Genomic DNA, 17,894 nt, shown 5'->3' on the forward strand with positions numbered 1-17,894 from the left:
CAGCATCAAGGCTTTTTCTGCTCCTAACACCACCCCGCCAGCAAGTAGGCCGAGGGTGCACAAGAAGTTGGGAGGGGACACAGCCAGGACAGCTGACTCCAGCTCACCCGAGGGATATCCTACACCATATGACGTCATGCTCAGCATATACAGCTGTGAGAAGAAGAAGGAAGGGGAGACATTTGGAGTTACGGCGTTTGTCTTCCCAAGAGACCATTGCGCATGATGGAGCCCTGCTTTTCGGGGGATGGCTGAACACCTGCCTGCCAGTGGGAAGTGGTGAATGAATTCCCTGTTTTCCTTTGCTTGCACATGCAGCTTTTGCTTTATCTATTAAACTGTCTTTATCTCAACCCATGAGTTTTCTCACTTTTACTCTTCTGATTCTCTCCCCCATTGCGACATGGGGAGGGTGAGCAAGTGAGCGGGCGGCTGTGTGGTGCTTAGTTGCCAGCTGGGGTTAAATCACGATGATGCTTTATATTCTAGTGCCATGTTTCAAATCCCCGATCTCTTACCTCACTACTGGTTGCTTTCTTTAATAGCCTCTTGTGCAGGACTTGTTAAAGGCTTTTTGAAAGTCCGGATGAATTAAATTCAAAAACTATGTAGGTTCCCTCCTATATCTTTTGGTGGTTCCTATAATTGTAATTACATTTAAGTTAATACTTTTAATTTTTACTGAATATTTATCATGTAACTAAAAATGAGGTAAATAATTCCCCTAAAGACCTTTGATACAATTTATACAACCGACAACTTGAATTAAAAGATTGAATGGTTGAAGAAAAGATGAAAATCTTTCCAAGGGGATAATTCAAGGACTTTAAGTTCAAATACCTTTAAAAAGGTATTTAAAGGGAAAGGTATTTAAATGAATACGGTAAAGAGACTGGGTGTGAAAAATCACCTCCCTTGTTGTGGCTCCAGGTGGTTGAGCAGCTTCATTTGAAACTACTTCAGGAACAGCTAGAGTTTAATTTGTTTCATGCCAAGGACCAAAAAAAGCAGTGAAATAAAATATTTTACTTATTGAAAACCATCTTAATCCCTTGAACTACTTAATTCAATGACAAGTAGATATTACAGAGCTGCTGTGTCCCTGACTTGCTACAGCAGGTGACAAAAGCAGGAGGAAGTGTGAACACAGCATTAGTCCCTCTGGATTTATTAATCCACCATCAGGCCATGTGTTACCGCAGACACAGAGATGCAGCAGCCTGGCACGCAGCACGGGGAGAATGTCACATGCTTGAGTGCAAGGCCGAGGACAGCACTGCCCTGCCCCATCTCCTTTGCTGGCTCTCTGCTGGCCTTTACTGTTAGGCACTTGACCGGGCTTTCCTCTGTGCCCTCCAGCCGGCTGAACCGATGGCAGGACAAGGGTACAGCTGAGGGAAGCAGACTGCTGGGAGGGAGAGCAACGTCCCAGAAACGGCCGGGTGGTGGAGCCCAGCACTGGGCTGTGGCACTGGGTCATCCTCGGACCCTACCTGATGCAGTCCCAAGGAGCGCACGTGGGAACCCCCACAGTGATGGATACAAGCTCATACAGGAACAGGAAATGATCTCCTGTGCTACAAACTCCCTCATTGTAGATAATATTGCATACAATGTGCTCTGTTTAGGTGTTACATACATGCTCTTCATGCACACAGTCCGTGCTGGAGAAGCTCAGAGCTAGACAGCCAGGGCTGGCTGTATCTTAGTCTGTTCTGCAGATTTCTCACTCTCTTCTCCATACAGAGTCATAAGCAAGTTCTCTCATCCTGCTTTATATTATTTCTAGGTCCTAATCTTAATGATTGGTCTTAAACAGGATTGTAGTTTACAACACGAAACAGCAAAGTACCACATATTTAACTTTCAGATGTGGCTACTGTATTTGGGGTAGAAGCCAGGAAACACATGTTCATAATCCAAAGAGAGGGGTATCCACCCCCCGCTCCTAAATACAACCTAATTTCAAGAGAGAAGGTGATACCCCAGTTGATACCAGTTTTACTTGTAGAAGTAGATAGGGCAGCGAAAAAATTATTGAAATATTTTTTGACATAGTAAAATTCTGTAGGGGCAATGGAAATTTTTTGTTGAAGACCTGTATTATTCAATGAGAAGATGTGAACCTGGTGCAAGGGTCATGCAGAAACTCTGCTTGTTTTAATAAGCTGAGAGAGATACGACTCTGACCTTTGTCCAGAAGGGCCGAAGCTGGCCTGCCAGCCCATGCAACAAGCACTGCCAACAGGCAGCGACCAAGATGCAGCTGCAATGAGCTCTTGAGAAAATAATTCTTTTCTAACCCATTTAGTATTCCTCATTCTACTGTGAAGAAAGAATGAACGCAGGCTCTTAGGTGGAGCCTGTCTCCCTGCTACATTTGCTGCCATGAAGATTTTAAGCTCCAAAGGGAATCAGTGGAGGTTGTAAGGTTTTGTAGGATGATGGCTGGCAGTAGAGACAATCATGTCATATATCGTTTTCTTTGCTGAGACACAACAGCCTGTCTGTGCCATGCAGTTGCCAGACTGTCACATATTTTCAAAAGAGCTGATTTCCTGTGCCTACTGGGAAAAGAAATATGGAAAGTTGTCCCTAATGAGCTAAAAATTGTGAGAGATAGGGACTTTGTGTGGGTGTAGAGCTGAGCAGAGCATCACTTTGTCTTCCTCTCAGTCTGATCCCAGAATTAATTCATTCATTTCTATGCTTCTTTCCAATAGGGATTTCTTGTTATAAGAAAATGAGACTACCCAGTGTCTTGTTTGATTCTTTCCTATTTTCCTATGTTGTGCAAACATTAAAAAAAAAAAAAACAGTCCCACTGTTTTAATATATCTGGATTGTTTAGTGTAAGGAAGGTTGTTTTTCACTTCTGCTGAACACTGCTGCAGCCATGATTGCTGATGTCCTGATCAACCTAGTCGTTCATTTCACCTTTATGGTGAAGTGGGAGGGAAGAGGAAAAGAGCGAGTGCACATGAATCATTTGGTTAAATATCCTGTAGGTTAATAGCTCATTTACCTTAAGTTATTCAAATTCCATTCAATTCATTTCTCAGCATAATTACAGGGTGGACCAATTTTGATAAAACCTCCCCAATATATAAACTGCATTTGTTGTTTGGTAGATAAATGTGTATCTGCGTACTGAAGCATTGTCTTATCCACGTGGAAAGCAGAATATTCATCAGTGTTCCCCTTGGAGCTTCCATCAAATGGACAGGGTAGGAGCTCAGGGGGAATTTTTTTCCCCTTTCTGGCACAGGCAGTAAATCTGGTACCAAAATCTGCACATTCTCCAAAACCTGTAACAGACTTTGAAAAGCCCCCAGAGATCCCTGTGCCTTATCATTATCCCTGGGACTGCTGCTGTATTTCCTTACAGCCTGTCGCTGGCACTCGCAACACCCAGGAGAAAGACTTGTCCTACAGACAACAGAGGCTTCATGAAATAGAAACATCACGATAAATTTTTTACTAGTTCTGAGGAAGCACGCTGCTTGGCACATGTTATAAACCAGTGCCTCAGGCTTGTGTGCCCTGCAGAGATCCCTGACCACAAGGCTGGCTCAGCCCCATACCTGGTACAGTGATGGGAAGGATTTCACAGCGACCACCTCCCCTCCGCTCCAACAATGTCTTTTCTGTCTGAGGAGCTTGGTTTGGTAAGAAATCCACAAGTATAAGACTAGGTGTGGCTTTTTTTGCAACTGTAGTCTAAGCAATTCACTTCTGAGATCTGCGAGCTTCCCCTTCCGCTTTTTCTTTTGACAGTGCTTAAGCTTCACTGTTTTTGTACATGGTAAGTCTCCTCTTAGAGAGAAGGCAGATCTCACAGTAGCACAGATTTTACTTTGCACATGAGGTTTGATTTGCTTCTCTGTGGTTACATCAGATGTAATTTGGTTTGGTGGATACTATTTTGGTGACTGTTCTTTTTTGGAACTGTATAATCATGGAGGCAGCTTTTGATCTGTTTAGTTTATAATTAAGCTGTATCTATTACTGTCTTTTTTCTACAGACTGAGTAAGTAAATGAATGAATGAAAATGTACTGGGAAAAAAAAAAAAAAGCACAACTGTTTTTTCAGCTGAATTATAAACCATGAGAAAATCAGATGTAGAACTCAAGTGTTGATATAATTTCTATTCTATCAGAATTAATCTCCTCCTAAAATCTTAATGTACAGGATCCATAAAAACAATCTAAGGAAAGATTAATGATTTAAAAATTGTTATGGGACTTAGTGGCAAATACAGTAATTGTATTTTAATTACAAAATTGTAATTTTGTAAGGCTGCAGGGTTGTATGTTTAATAAGCAGCTATTTAATTACACATTGTGTTGGGGTTTTTAAAATATATGATGTAATTACAAGGCTGTGTATTAAAATTAATCTTTAAAATGAGGAACCCATCTTAAGTTTCCCAAAGTGATTTTACTACATTATCTGCCAACTAAAATTCAGTAATCACAATATTACTCCTTAACCAATAGTATGATCCAGTCTTAACACTATGTATGAAATCCCTGTGTATTTTAAAAATGATATGTCCACATAATATATCCATCCCTTCTACTGGTTAAGCAGAAGTAACTTTCTGGAACTCGAATATATGTATACATGCATAAAACCCCTGTGAAAATAGGAAATCAGAATAATCCAAATCTTGTTCTCGGTCACCTTTTGTTTCTCTTTCTGTACTGTTCTTACAGCACAAGCATGCTCTTGTAGGTGTCCAATTACTGTGCCCTGTAGATGGATTCATATGACTCATCCAGTGTGTCTAAGAGACATCCACCCTATTGATGCAATTTCTCACATTTCTACTGAAATTAAACAAGCACAGCTGCAGCTTGTCCTTTACATATTCTTAGACCTGGTCTCTGTTGAGATTTTGTACGGATGTAACTACTTAGGTTTGGGTTTTGTCCTATTTTTTTCTTTTGACAGGAAAAGAAAAGGAAAAAAAAAAAGAAGTTTTGGTATGGAAAAGGAAAAGTTTCCATAGGAAAGAGAAGTCTTAATATGCAGTCTGTTTGCTGGTGGGAGAAAAAAAAAAAAACAAACCAACAACCCAGTAGTCAAATTTTCAGAAATAATAGTATGGCACACAGTGTCCAGTAACACATGTAATGCTAGTACAAACATTTAGTGTGGATCTTTGTATCAGTAGAGCTGATGTGTATACGTATATCCTGGCACAGTAATGTACTTGCATAGCCCTCCAATACTGGAATATGCTGCAATACCAGCATAAAGCACCTAACAGATGTGTCTACACCCATACACAGAATTTTACTGCATGCTATACCAGTTCAGTTAAGTAGCTAAGTAATATCAGCTGTGTTGCCAAATTTGCACTGGTAGTCTTGTTTAAGACACAGACAGAGCTGCAGTTAGAACCAAATCCCATGTCACTAGAACAATTTTCCCTGAGGATTAATTAGAAGGACTATTATTTATTTCATAATTCTGGATGATGCATTGAGACTTCATACTGAATAGTGTTAATCCAAGTACTTGCAATCAAGGATCGCAATGCATTTTCATAACGCTTTCTTTTATTCTCATTGTCAGAGAAGGTCCTGAGGCTGTTGTAAAGAAAAGAGTCTGTCTTTCACCACCACCCTTATTTTACCCCACACTAGCTTTTTCAAGGTAGGCTTTGGGTATGTAAAGAATAAAAGATTACTCTTATCCTTGGTACCCTCTTCAATCCACAGCCCAGGAGAGAAGATGACTAGTTTCCCATGTGATCCAAACCACTAACATTTACATTTAATTTTTTATTTCATACTTGTCCATCAGGGGAAAAGTGGCAAAGTTATGCTGCATATGCTTAGCTTGTTGTCTGTCCTTGAAGTGGCAGATCTCTTAGAGAGGAGACCACTGTCCCGTAGCTGAAGAATGATCTTTTCGATTCAGATTTTCTTGGAATCATAGTTTGTTGCACTATTTGTATATTAATAGGAAAATTTCCAATATATAAGCACATATGATACATCATCCTTGTTTTTGACTCAGTGACACCAAAGAACAAATGCATTAGCTCAAATTCCTTATACTACCCTTCTCACAGTTCCTCATCTCCTATGCTGTGCAGGTATTATTATTTTTAAAAACAGATGGGAACTCAGGAGGTGACTCTGATCTTTCACCTGTACTTTAGAAGAGGAACTGCATAGTTCTTATCTGGAAACCCCTGGTGATTTTTAATGGACGCTGATTTAGGAACACTGAGGGAAAGAAATATTCTAATTGGGTTTGTTTTTCAGCTGAAGAACAGTTTGTTTCTATGTTAAATGAAGTAGCGAAAACAAATAGTATGCCATCTGGCTAGCCCACCTGGGTACTTTACCAGGAGGTTTTCAGATGTTCCCTCTGCCAGTTTTCAACTTCTTAAGTCCTATATTACTAATGTACTGTCCTTATCCAATTGTTCTTCCCTGTCTAGAAATTATCTGATTTCATGAACTGAATTAGAATTTAAAGAATCTGCCTCTCTTTTGCAAAGATTTTCCCTGTCTGTTGATGGAATTTTTTATCCTCTAAATTACGAATGCTATGTTTCCAGCATTCACAGTAAATCAGTTATGCAGAGGAATAGGCCTCCATGTTATCTGTGAAGCTGATATTCCCAGGGGACAGGATAACATTGAATAGTCTCAATATGTACCAGTGAGCTCTCATTCTTAGAACAGATTGTAACTGAAAGGAAGGGTTTAGCTGCTTTTCAAGTGTTTGGAAAAATGTCATATGTTTTTCTCTAGAGCACTGTTTTCTGCTTCAGTTTCTCAAACGAAGAACGTCCTGCAAAAACATAAAAACACTTAACATAGCTGGGAAGGTAATGAAGTACAGATGCAAATATTTCATTGAAACAAAATATTTATTTCTGATTTGCAACTTTTAATGTTGTTTTTACTTAGTATAAACCAAACATTAGTTCACAAGTGATTTTGAAAAGAATTGTATGTAAATGAAAACAGATTTGTGAAGAAGCATTCATATGACTATCCAGTTACTCTGTTTGTGATTTATTATTTATATTGAATGTGCACATACAACCCTAATCATAGCTCATAGCTGTGTTTTTCTGAGCACAACATAGACAGATAATAAAGAGAACTCCTTGTGCCATACAGTTTACAATCTAAATCCACATAATTTTACTCAACGTGTAGCCAGGAAATAAAAATGTTAGCATGGGAATTAACTGACCTGTCACACAGTACAAATTGCATAGTTATGTAAGATTGAATGGTTGGCAGATAATTCAGAGAGTAAAGTATATTCATATAAACAACTTATCAAATAATTTTGAATAATGCAGATTATTTGCAGGCACCCTCCCCAAGCTAAATTAATCAGATCCGAGCATTCATTATAGTTAGCAGACACAAGGTTAAAAAAGGGGTATCTCTGAGCAGCTAAGAAGACAAGTAGGACACTTAAACACACTTTAAAAACACCAGAAAATTGGAAATCTGTGGGGAACAATAAAAAAGAGCAGTAAAGAGTTAACAGCAAATTGCAAAAAGCATCTCAAGTAACAAGGACTCCATCAAATATAGATGCAAGGTAAAAAAGAACAACAAAATAAATCATTGCCCTACTTAAAAAAATAAAGGTAGATTGCTTAGCAAGTAGCAGGGTGGCTAAGTAGTTGCTTTGTCTGTTTTTACAGGTGAGGCAGATGGAGATCTACAAAATCTGGGATTGTTTCCCCAGAGGCAGTAACAGGAAAGCTAGAAAACGTACAGGCATATAAGATATCTGGTTATAAAATGTCAGATTCCCTTGCAGGAACCAAAACTCAAGACATGCATACAGCTGTGAATTTTAAATTGAGTAAGGAAATCAATGAAGTTTCAAAAGTCTTAAAAAAATTACTCGATCCAGACACAACTCTAAAGAATTTATTTACTGGAAAAAAAAAATCAACAAACAGGTGACAAATAAGGAATGGCATGCCAGTGGGAAGAACTCTTAGGAAGTTTTTTGAAGCAATGTTGTGAGAAAATACCAGGAAAATCTCAGTTTGATTAGGGACAGGGACATGGATTCAGGCATGGAAAATCATACTTCAGTCATCAGAGGGTCTTTCTTCACCATACTTTTTCCATGAATGAAAGTAAGTAGTTAGATTTTTAGCTGTATTTTATTAAAACTCTGTTATCAGATATTAATTTTGAGGACCATAGAAACGGGTGGAAATCTTCAGGGAAAAAAAAAGCAAACACCTCTTTTTTCTTCACATCTACATGGTGAAAAGGCTGTTAAGTGTCTTGGAATGGGTAGAGTGCAAAGCAAACACAGAAGGCTGCCCGTATTCAGTTAAAACCAAGAGAATATGAGTTTAAAGAGTCTGGCCCAGTTACCCTGGGAATGAAGACATGTTGAGGTAATCCCTTAGAAACATCTTCCATTATAAGAAGACTCGGTACTTAATGGAAGGGAAATATTGAACTAGCTCTACCTGTAGTCTCTGTTTCTACATCTGGTCTCCCAGTTTCTGAAGTCTTTTTTACTAAAACATTTCTCACCAAAGGCTAACATGGAATAGGTTATGGAAGAAGTCAGTTGAAAAGGAGTATTGGAAAGACTTGGGTTTATTTCTACAGAGGGAGACTTATGTAATGTGCTTTAAAAGTATTTATTCTTCTTGTTGTTCCTTGCATTATTGGCCTTATGAGATCACCAGGAAGGTAATCAAAATTTGGAGCATTAAGATAGTAATTTTATATTTTGCATAGATATGACACACACACACACACGTATGCGCATGTGCCACCCCCCACCCCTCCCCCCCCGCCCCAATATTCATTACCTGAAATGTCCTGTGGTGCTTAGAGGCAGCTTGTTTTTGACACGGACAATAATAAAAACTTATTGAGCCTTAATTCTCATAGGAAGTACAACAGTCAACTAAAGGAAGCCTTCCTCAAAACAGGCAGTAGGCCTTTCATGTATATAAAATGGATTAGTGCAGAGAACTCAGTAGTTGCCCTGTTTCCTGGAGGAAAGAGAAAAAGTTAGATTTCTTGCACTATGTCTCTTAGAGGGCAAGTCACGTCTGTGAGGGTTGCTTGAAACCTCCCAGTGGTGACCCCTCCTCATAATCTGATACAAAATGTCATCCAGCTTTAATATTACCATTCCCTTTGGCAGGAAATACTTCCCAGCTCTTCGTATTTCCCTAACTGATTTTGGGTTGTGGGCATCCCTAAGAGGTTTGCTTGCACGCGCCATTATGCATGGATCTATTCTCTTCAGTGACAAACTCGTGTCACATTAAATCTATTCTCAATGGACAGATGTTTTAAAAAAACCAAAACCATCTAAGTTTACTTTGGTAGAGCCAAATTTAAAGTTCTCAATAAACTGAAACGATAAAATGCAGTTCTAATTCACACTCACCATGTCTTCTTCCTACTCTACATATTCTTACTTTGCTCAGGATAGGATCCCACCTCTCCCTGTTCTTATTAGTTGGTTTATGCAGCTTTTCAGTGGAAATGCAGCAAGTAGCAGCCTCTCCTTTCTTTGAGGTTCCTCTGAGTTTACAGACCAGTCATCTCCTTATAAGCTCTCCTAGGTTAAATGGTCTTCCTGTTGCTCACACCATTTATACAATTGTTTTGATATTCTTCATCTCCTAAGAAATACTAATTGCACAACAATTCCGTAATTTTATAACTTCAAGTGTGCTTTCAGCATTTGACAGAGATGAAATGTGACACTTTGATAATAGAGATCACAGGGCATTTAAAATTTTTCATCTTTCCCACCTATACCATCTTCTAGAGCACAGCCTTTGGCAGGGAGCTGGCATGAAGAATGGTGGATTACACAATGGAAAACTTAACTGAAATGCTTTATAAAGATGTTTACAATGATGGGTTAAATGTTGCTGTTTCTGATGAGAACAGTCCTTTCAAAGACGGATCCAAGATATATTTTCACATAAAGTGTTCAAACTCATATACAATTATCTATCCGCCACTACATCTCTCTGTAGGAGGTTGATGGTTAGCATTCACTGAAATAACATTTTTTTTTGTAAAAAGTAATTCATGAGCCTACTGAACAGAAATGTATTTGTTCTGAAGAATGTTAGAGTATTCACAGGGGTTCTTAAACATTTTCATCTTAACAGCGAATGTGGTGCATGGTCATTGTAGACCACCTTTCAGTTTGAGACTGAATAACATCTCTATGGCAACTACAACAGCTGCTTACATAGAAAAATAGTATTTCATGAACATAATATTCTTAGTTCTTTACAATAGGACTTAACGGTTGGATATGAAGAGAAAATTGCTGATTTTTTTCCAGTCCTGATATATATTTTGCCATTTCTGAACGTATTTTGGAGACTGTTGTTCTAGATTACAGCAAGTTTATGTTGAAAAGGGCTAAAAGATAGACAGAAGATAATCAAATATGAAAATGTTGGATATAGCTAATGTGCGATCATACATGGATGTTCAAGATGATCAATTTGGTGTCTGACTGACCCCAAATCCTGCCAGTCTGGGTCTTTTTTTTTTTTTTTTTTTACTGAAGGGGTTGCGTACACTTGCAAATCCTCTACCATTGGTCCAATGTTCCTAGTTTCAGTAGTGGATTCTTCCTACTGTGTCACCTATTCTGCCACTACAGATTCAGACAAACTCAGAATTTCTGGGAAAAAAGTGTCCTGTTTTCAGCTTCTCTTTCTCTCTGTAGGAGACCTCAGTAAATCTTTGAAAAACTTAGTGATGCTTTAGAGTTCAGATTTCTTCTTAGCAAATAGTCTGTGGTAGGTAAAGCACCAGAAGAAGGGCTATATTCATGTTTTCATGGGATGATTAATTCAAACTCTGAAAATTTCCTGTCCTGAATTATAAAAGAACTTATTGAACATAAAACTGTAAACAAGGTATGATGCAATTCTTAATGGTATTAAGTAGCACTGCTCTTCTCCAAAAGTTGAAATTAAAATACAGCGAGAGGGTTTTCTTCAACGTTAAATCTTGTTTTTCTTTCTGCTGAGAAACAACAAATTAAGCGCCGCAGGATTTCCCCCGTTTGCATCATGTTCTACAGGAGGGATATTCGAATTATAAAAGCTGATACTATAAAAATGTTTATACTTAGGTTTGTATTGATGTTATTGTTTCTGTCATTTACAATATTATTTTTCTATTAAGTACACTTACAGCACCTGATGTTTTCTAGTGTAATGATTATATTTAAGATACGGTTCTGTGCAGTTTACAAACCAGAACTTAGTAGTAGCGCTTCTTGTTTTGCACCACACACAGGTGGGCTGACAAAGCCAAAGGTTTGGAAGACTTACTAGCGGTTTGTTTAAATGTAAGAAACAAAGAGAAACCTCTGATGACCAGAAATTGAAGGGGCGGGGGGCAAGAAAAGCAGGAGGCACGGTGTTTCAGCTGGTTGGTTGGTGGTTTGGGTTTTTTTATATTGAAAGCTGTTGCTCCTGGGAGATGGCTGTGGTGCTTCTGGCACGAGAAGTCCCCGAAGAATCGGAAATTCTGAGGTAACCGCGACCAGCCAACTCTGGGTTTGCCCCGGGAAAATAAACACGCTGTGCCGCAGGTCGCTACTTCCAACAGGAGCCGCTTTCGCTCCCCCTTGCCGAGAGACTCCCAGGGCTCCGCGCCCGCCCCGGGCTGGCCCCTCAACGGCGGGGCGGGCGGCCCGCGGGCAGCGCTCGCACCTTCGGGCGGTTCAGCCCTCGACGGAGCCGGGCGGCGGCAGCGGGGACCGCGCGGGGCTGGCGGCGGCGGCGAGCCCGGCCCTCAGCCGCGGCGCTGTCACAGCCCGTCCCCTCGGCCTGGGAGAGACGCGCCCACAGGTGCCGGGGGCCTCCCCGCCCCCCGCGCAGGCCCCGCCCCCGCGGGCGACCCCCGGCCCGCACGCGCCCCACCGGAGCCCGCTGAGGCGGGGACCGCCCCGCACCCCACCGCCCCGCACCCCGCCCCGCACCGCCGGGGCCGGGCGGGCGGACGGACGCATGCGCCGGGACGGCGGCAGCGGGCCAGCCGCCGGGGTCCGGCGGAGTTGGGACGCGCTCGCCTCGGTCCGGCCGGAGCGGGGCTGCCGCGCCCGCCCGCCGGTGCCGCGCTGCCTCCCTCCCTCCCTCCTTCCGTCTCGGCGGCGACTGAGGTAAGGGGCGGGCGGTGCCCCGGGGCTCGGCAGGTGCCGGCGGGGACCTTGCTCAATGTCACGGCGCGGCGGAGGGCGAGGAGGAGTTGGGGCGAGCGCTCTGCGCGCCGGGGATGCCCAGCCCGGCCACCGCGCGTGGCCAGAGCCGGAGCCCCGGTCAAGCCCGCCCGCGCCGCCGGGAAAACTTTGCCGGCGGGGAGCGGGGCCGCGGGGAGCGGGCGGCGGCGGCGGCGGCGCGGGTCTCCCCGGGGGTCCTGCCCGGGCGCCTCTGGCAGCGGCGGCGGTTTGCAGAGCAGGTGAGCCGCGCCGCTAACTAGGTCAGGGGCTTCAGCTGCGCGAGAGACCTGCGTAACGATCCCGCTTCCCTCAGAGGGGTTCGGGGCTGCTTTCCCTGCGCTCAAGGCTGGACGGAGCTCTGCTTTCCTTGCCTGCCGAGTGACTTTTTAACCAAACAGTTGCATGAGCACAGCTCGGCTTTCGTCTTTTATAAATCACGACGACTTTGGGAAAGGTAAATTTCTTCAGTAGAGGAGGAATTAACCTACATGAAGGAGTCATCCTTGTTGAGCTTATTACCGGTGATAATGTAAGTGCTTGGCTTTGCAGGCTCCTTCATCACAAGCCCGTGGATGGCGGTGGCATACTTAAAATGTTAAACTTTTAAGTCCTGGTGACACGATGTTTCAAACCGTGTACAGGAGAGGTAGGTGAGAGGTTGAGTTTTCTGTGGGTACAGACAAGAAATTTCCTTGTTTCCGAGAAATTGTCAGAATATTTATGCATTTGTGAATGCACGTGTTTGTTTTCTCTTGATTTTTGACTCCTAAACAAACTAGGCAACTCTCTTCATGGGTTTTAAATCTTCTGGGCACTGGGGCTTTGTTGTTAAGCTTGAATGGAAGAACCTGTAAATGGAAAAGTTAGAGAAATGTGGCACCGTGAGTACTCAAAAGTTTAAATAAATCTTCAAAGCGAACATTTAACTGCAGCTAGCTACTACTTACAGGAGGAGGGAGATGATAGTTTTATTTCCCGTCCTCTGCTGCTATTTCAGTGATGCCTTTCACAAACTATAAAAACTAGGTGCAAAACAAGTCCTCTGTTACTGTCAAGAACCTGTAAGTTTTCTTAAAATGGAATGTCATACGAAACGGTAGTGTAAAAACCTTAAATTGATGGGGATGCGTCTCTGTGATTGCAACAGATGTAGGTGAAGCATTGCTACTGCAGGTCCAAAATGAGAGGTAATGGTAAGACACTGGTGAGACGCCCAGGCTGGTGAATGCAGGGAGGACATGCTTTTTGAAGCTTCTGCCTCTCGCGTCAGCCTTGTGCTCGCCAGTGGATGCAGCTGCCCCCTGCCCTGTTACTTCAGTTCTGAAAAGGAGAAAAAGGTGTCTCTTTGCACAGTCCAAGCTGATGCTACATGAATTTGAATGGGTTATGCTGCTTCTCCTTTTCCAAATAAGTAATCTTGCTAGTCCTTCCAACGCACCGGGTCAGTGGACTGCTTAGAGGGAGGGACAACGTTTTTTTTTTCCTTTCTTCTTTTTGGTTGCTAAGGTGTTCTTCCATGGCCGCAAACTTTTTTTCTGGTGTTCGGTCTCGCCCATAGGTTTTCTGTACCTCACACTTTTTCCAGTGAGCAGTGGTTGCTGTAATTGTGTGAGCCCTGAAGACAGAAGAGAAACTGGGGGTTATGAAATGGGTCATGTTACTAACTTCTTTTTCTGTTGTTTGATTAAATAATCCATAAGTAGTAAGAAATTAGAAAGGAAACAATCCTCTTGCATGATATCTTCACTATGTTACCAAGTTCCTTTGTTTTCTCCCCAATGAATAATATAACAGGCACTTGGTTACACTTAAAAGTATTAACAAAACCTAGCTGTTGTCAAGAGATTGTGCGGGTTTGCTTCTTTCCATGCTACTGGGAGCTGTCCGTTGGCCCTGTGCTCCCTCTGCACAGTGCACTCTCTCACCAGTGATGAATGTATTCACACCAGCACCACTGTCTCTCAACCAGCTGTTCTCAACTGTCTCCATCTTTTTTTTTTTTTTTTCCATCTTTGTGGTTTTCTTCAGCTAAGTTTTAACTGAGAGGATATCTTCCTCCTTGAATACAGTTGCTCAGGGATAAGGCGGTGTAAAAGCAGGAAAAAGCCTTGTGGAAGATAATCTTTTGGGGAGTGTAGGCTTGTTAATTAGCTCTACGAGTCCTAGGATTTCAAATGGCAATGAGGATTGCTGCATAAAACATAACAGATGCTTAACTGTCATTTCGGTCTTTGCTCTTCAGGTTATCACAAGGGACTGTGGTTTCAGAATATTTGCTCTAAGAGTTTGAGAATTTATGAAACGAGGCATTGGTGTTATTTTAAAAATGGACATATGGTACAGCTGTGGTAGTCTCAAATCCTGAAACATTCATCAGGCTGTGTTGGGATGTAACAGAGTGTGGAACTGGAGTGCAAGATTCCCTAGTGTACCAAAATATGCTGCAAAGCCTAGGTCATCTGTAGTTAATGGGAAGAAAAGATGACTTTGCAGTCTGAATAGCTTGCTTTCTGAAATTCTGATATCACTTTGTTACATGCTTTAAAACCACTGAAATTCCTTTAATGTCAGCTTGTAGCAGATAAATATTTTAGTCCTGTAACTTTTGCATTTCATTCAGAAAATTGTAGTACTTAATATATGTCACCCATCAAGATACAAATGTGAATATCTTACGTGATGTGATCCTGGATTACCTCTGATGCTCTGAAGGTAGACACAGATGTTAAATGCGATAATATCTCAATTAACAAAGGGGAAATTTACCCAAATCCATAGACTGCACTTGCATCTTTTATTCTCAGGCTGATGAATGGACAGAGAGCTGAAGGAATTACAGAAACTTCTCTCCTGTGTGACCATAATATCACTCTAGCTGCACAGGTTGGTAGATTTTCACCAGATGCTCTGCTTACTGAACTTTACAGATGCAATTCAAACATTGAGTGAAGGGCAATTATCTATTGTTATTTTGCCCACAAGTGAGAAAAGTACAGGTCCTTTCCAAAGGTAAAATTTTTCTTTTTACTGCAACTTTACAGAGCATGCATAATCTTACTATAGGAAGTTTATGGTTGTCATATTTAACAAATGGCAATGTTTATCACAGAAAACATTTAAAACATTTTGAAAGTTTGTGTCCTAAGGATTTTTAAGAACATTTTTCCTAAAATTAATCTGTTTTCTGATTTTACATAATGCACAGAGCAAACTGGGGAATTATAATAAAAATTGTATCTGTACAGTGCAGACATTTAACATCACTGTACGTTACTGGAGAAAGTGCTAGTATTCTAATACAGTTACATTTAGTGGAAGCATATATTCTTAAGTAAGCATCACTTAATTTATGGCATCAACAGTATGTTGATAAAAATAAATACTTGGTAATTTGTTTTGGTATAATGTGCCTTTTAATGACAGGAGGCCAGGGTCTCTATTTGTCAGTGTCCTGGTTTTGGCTGGGATAGAGTTAGTTTTCTTCCTAGTAGCTGGTACAGTGCTGTGTTTTGGATTTAGTGTGAGAATAATGTTGATAACACACTGATGTTTTAGTTGTTGCTAAGTAGTGTTTATCCTAAGTTAAGCGTTTTTCAGTTTCCTGTGCTCTGCCAGCGAGGAGGTGCACAAGAAGCTGGGAGGGACCGTGGCCAGGACAGCCGACCCGAACTAGCCAAAGGGACGTTCCATACCATGGAACGTCACGCGCAGTGTATAAACTGGGGGGAGTTGGCCGGGAGGGGCCGATCGCTGCTTGGGCAAGGGTCAGCGGGTGGTGAGCAGTTGCTCTGTACATCACTTGTCTTCTCCTGGGTTTCATTTCTCTCTCTTTTTGTTATATGCCTTTTCATTACAGTTATTATTATATTTTATTTTTATTGTTATTATTTTATTTTAGTTATAATGCCATTCTTTCAACCCATGAGTTTTACTTTTTTTCCGATTCTCCCCATGCCACTGGGAGGGGGGAGGAGTGAGCGAGTGGCTGTGTGGTGCTTAGCTGCTGGCTGCGGTTAAACCACAACAGCCAAAAAGAAAGCCTTTTTTTTTTTTTTATGCCCTGAAATACATCACATTTCATGAAGTTGAGCTAATATTTCCAAGAGTGATGAATCATGCCCATTAACTTTGCAATTTTATCATGTTTCCTTTTTAGATGAGTGTTCTCATCAGATCATCTGCAATAATTTTTTTGAATTTCTCAAATGTAAACTGTAGAATCTTAACAAGTATGTTGTAAGTTTTGCATGCAACTGTGATTTTTCTTATGCATTCGCTAAAGCTGACATTGCTTTCTATAAACATATTAATTGACATGTTAAAAATTCATTAGAGAACCTGAGCTGTCAAGGCTTGTAAAAATAGAAGCCTTGTAAACCAATCTAACTGTATCAGTGCAGTTCCAGTCCTCTGCTTATCAATATTGGTACCTTACCAATTCGCTGCTGTTAAACTGCCAGATGGATCTTGTAATGACAGGTGGTGCTAATACATATCTAGGCACATTAGAACTGTGCTGTTTATATTATTGATCAACATTTGGATATAAGCAGGTTAGGGTGTTATGAAAACATTGCTAATACTTCATTCCTCAGTGAAATCATACAATAACACTTTGTTTATTGACAACAACTTTTTTGGTGTTAAACATCTATGATAAGGAGTTTAAGGGGGGGTTTAACTAAACATGAGTACAGGTAAAAGCTTTAGACATCTACAGCCCTTTTCACCTCACTTTATACACCTAAATTCTTTTCAATTACACAGCCTTCTCTGTTTAAGTGCTTTATAGGTTTTAAAATGCAAGTTGCCTAGAATGCAGAGACTGCATAAAATAGATTTCAGTTTGCAAATAGGTGAAATGCACTTTCTTCTGTCGCAGAATCTGCATAATTATGCATCCTCGTTCACAATTGTCTGGACCTTTTCCTGATGATTTTGCTATGTGACAGGATGATGGTTTGTGGTATTGGTAAAATGCTATCATTCTGGAATATACTGGACAGCGTTTCATTACTCTTGGCTTTCTATTGCAAACTGTTTGGTGCGGACATGCCAGTGCTGCAAGTACAAAGGATTTGGGGCACACCTGCAACTAAGTCATTCATTTTGCATGTGAAGTAGGGTAATGTTGTCTCCCGCAGCTCACTGAATCATACTGAGAGATGGCACACCAAGTCTTCTCTTGCAAACAAACATCAAAGCTCAAAGCCAGTCCACTCTGTGATAATATGATGATGTTCCAGGGAAGGCGATCCTTAAAAGCCTAAAGTAAGTCTTGTGTAATAAAGGAAGATAGTGCCTGTAGTAAGCAGTTACACAGAAGAACAATTCTGTACCTGACTGAAACGATAGAGTTAAGGTCAGGAGAGCGAAGTAAAATTAACCGAGGTGAAGACTGAATTATATTGTGATGTTAAAACATACTTATTTTTCTGTTTTCTGTGTTTTTTTGTTTTTTTTTTTTTTTTTTTTTTTAATGTGCTATGGTATTGTTATGTTTTGTGAGGCTTTTGGTGCATCATAGCAGCCAGAATGCTGCCATTCTACAACCAGTGTCTTCTCATGCAGAGTGGTTCATAATCGATTTACTTAATGGTGGCTGGTGTAGTGCTGATTCCCAGCAGAGGATGCCACCTACTCAATCTTTAA

At 41.1% G+C, this 17,894-nt stretch overlaps 1 protein-coding gene across 3 annotated transcripts in view; it reads left to right on the forward strand.

Annotated features, from left to right (window-relative positions):
- The first annotated feature begins 12,007 nt into the window (after positions 1–12,007).
- Positions 12,008–17,894, forward strand: part of ZNF385B (zinc finger protein 385B) — a 172,612-nt gene continuing 166,725 nt past the window's right edge. The window contains exon 1 of one of the 3 annotated variants that reach the window (XM_074873067.1): positions 12,008–12,185. Coding sequence is in view for 1 of the 3 variants with exons in the window: in XM_074873066.1 (XP_074729167.1) it covers positions 12,645–12,696 (52 nt within the window). In the remaining 2 variants the exon portion in view is untranslated. Of the gene's footprint in view, positions 12,186–12,250; positions 12,482–12,583; positions 12,697–17,894 lie in introns of those variants that run through there. The other 2 variants (XM_074873068.1, XM_074873066.1) reach the window with 2 other exon arrangements.

This window comes from Strix uralensis, chromosome 6, assembly GCF_047716275.1.
Source record: "Strix uralensis isolate ZFMK-TIS-50842 chromosome 6, bStrUra1, whole genome shotgun sequence".
In the NCBI taxonomy this organism is placed as follows: domain Eukaryota; kingdom Metazoa; phylum Chordata; class Aves; order Strigiformes; family Strigidae; genus Strix; species Strix uralensis.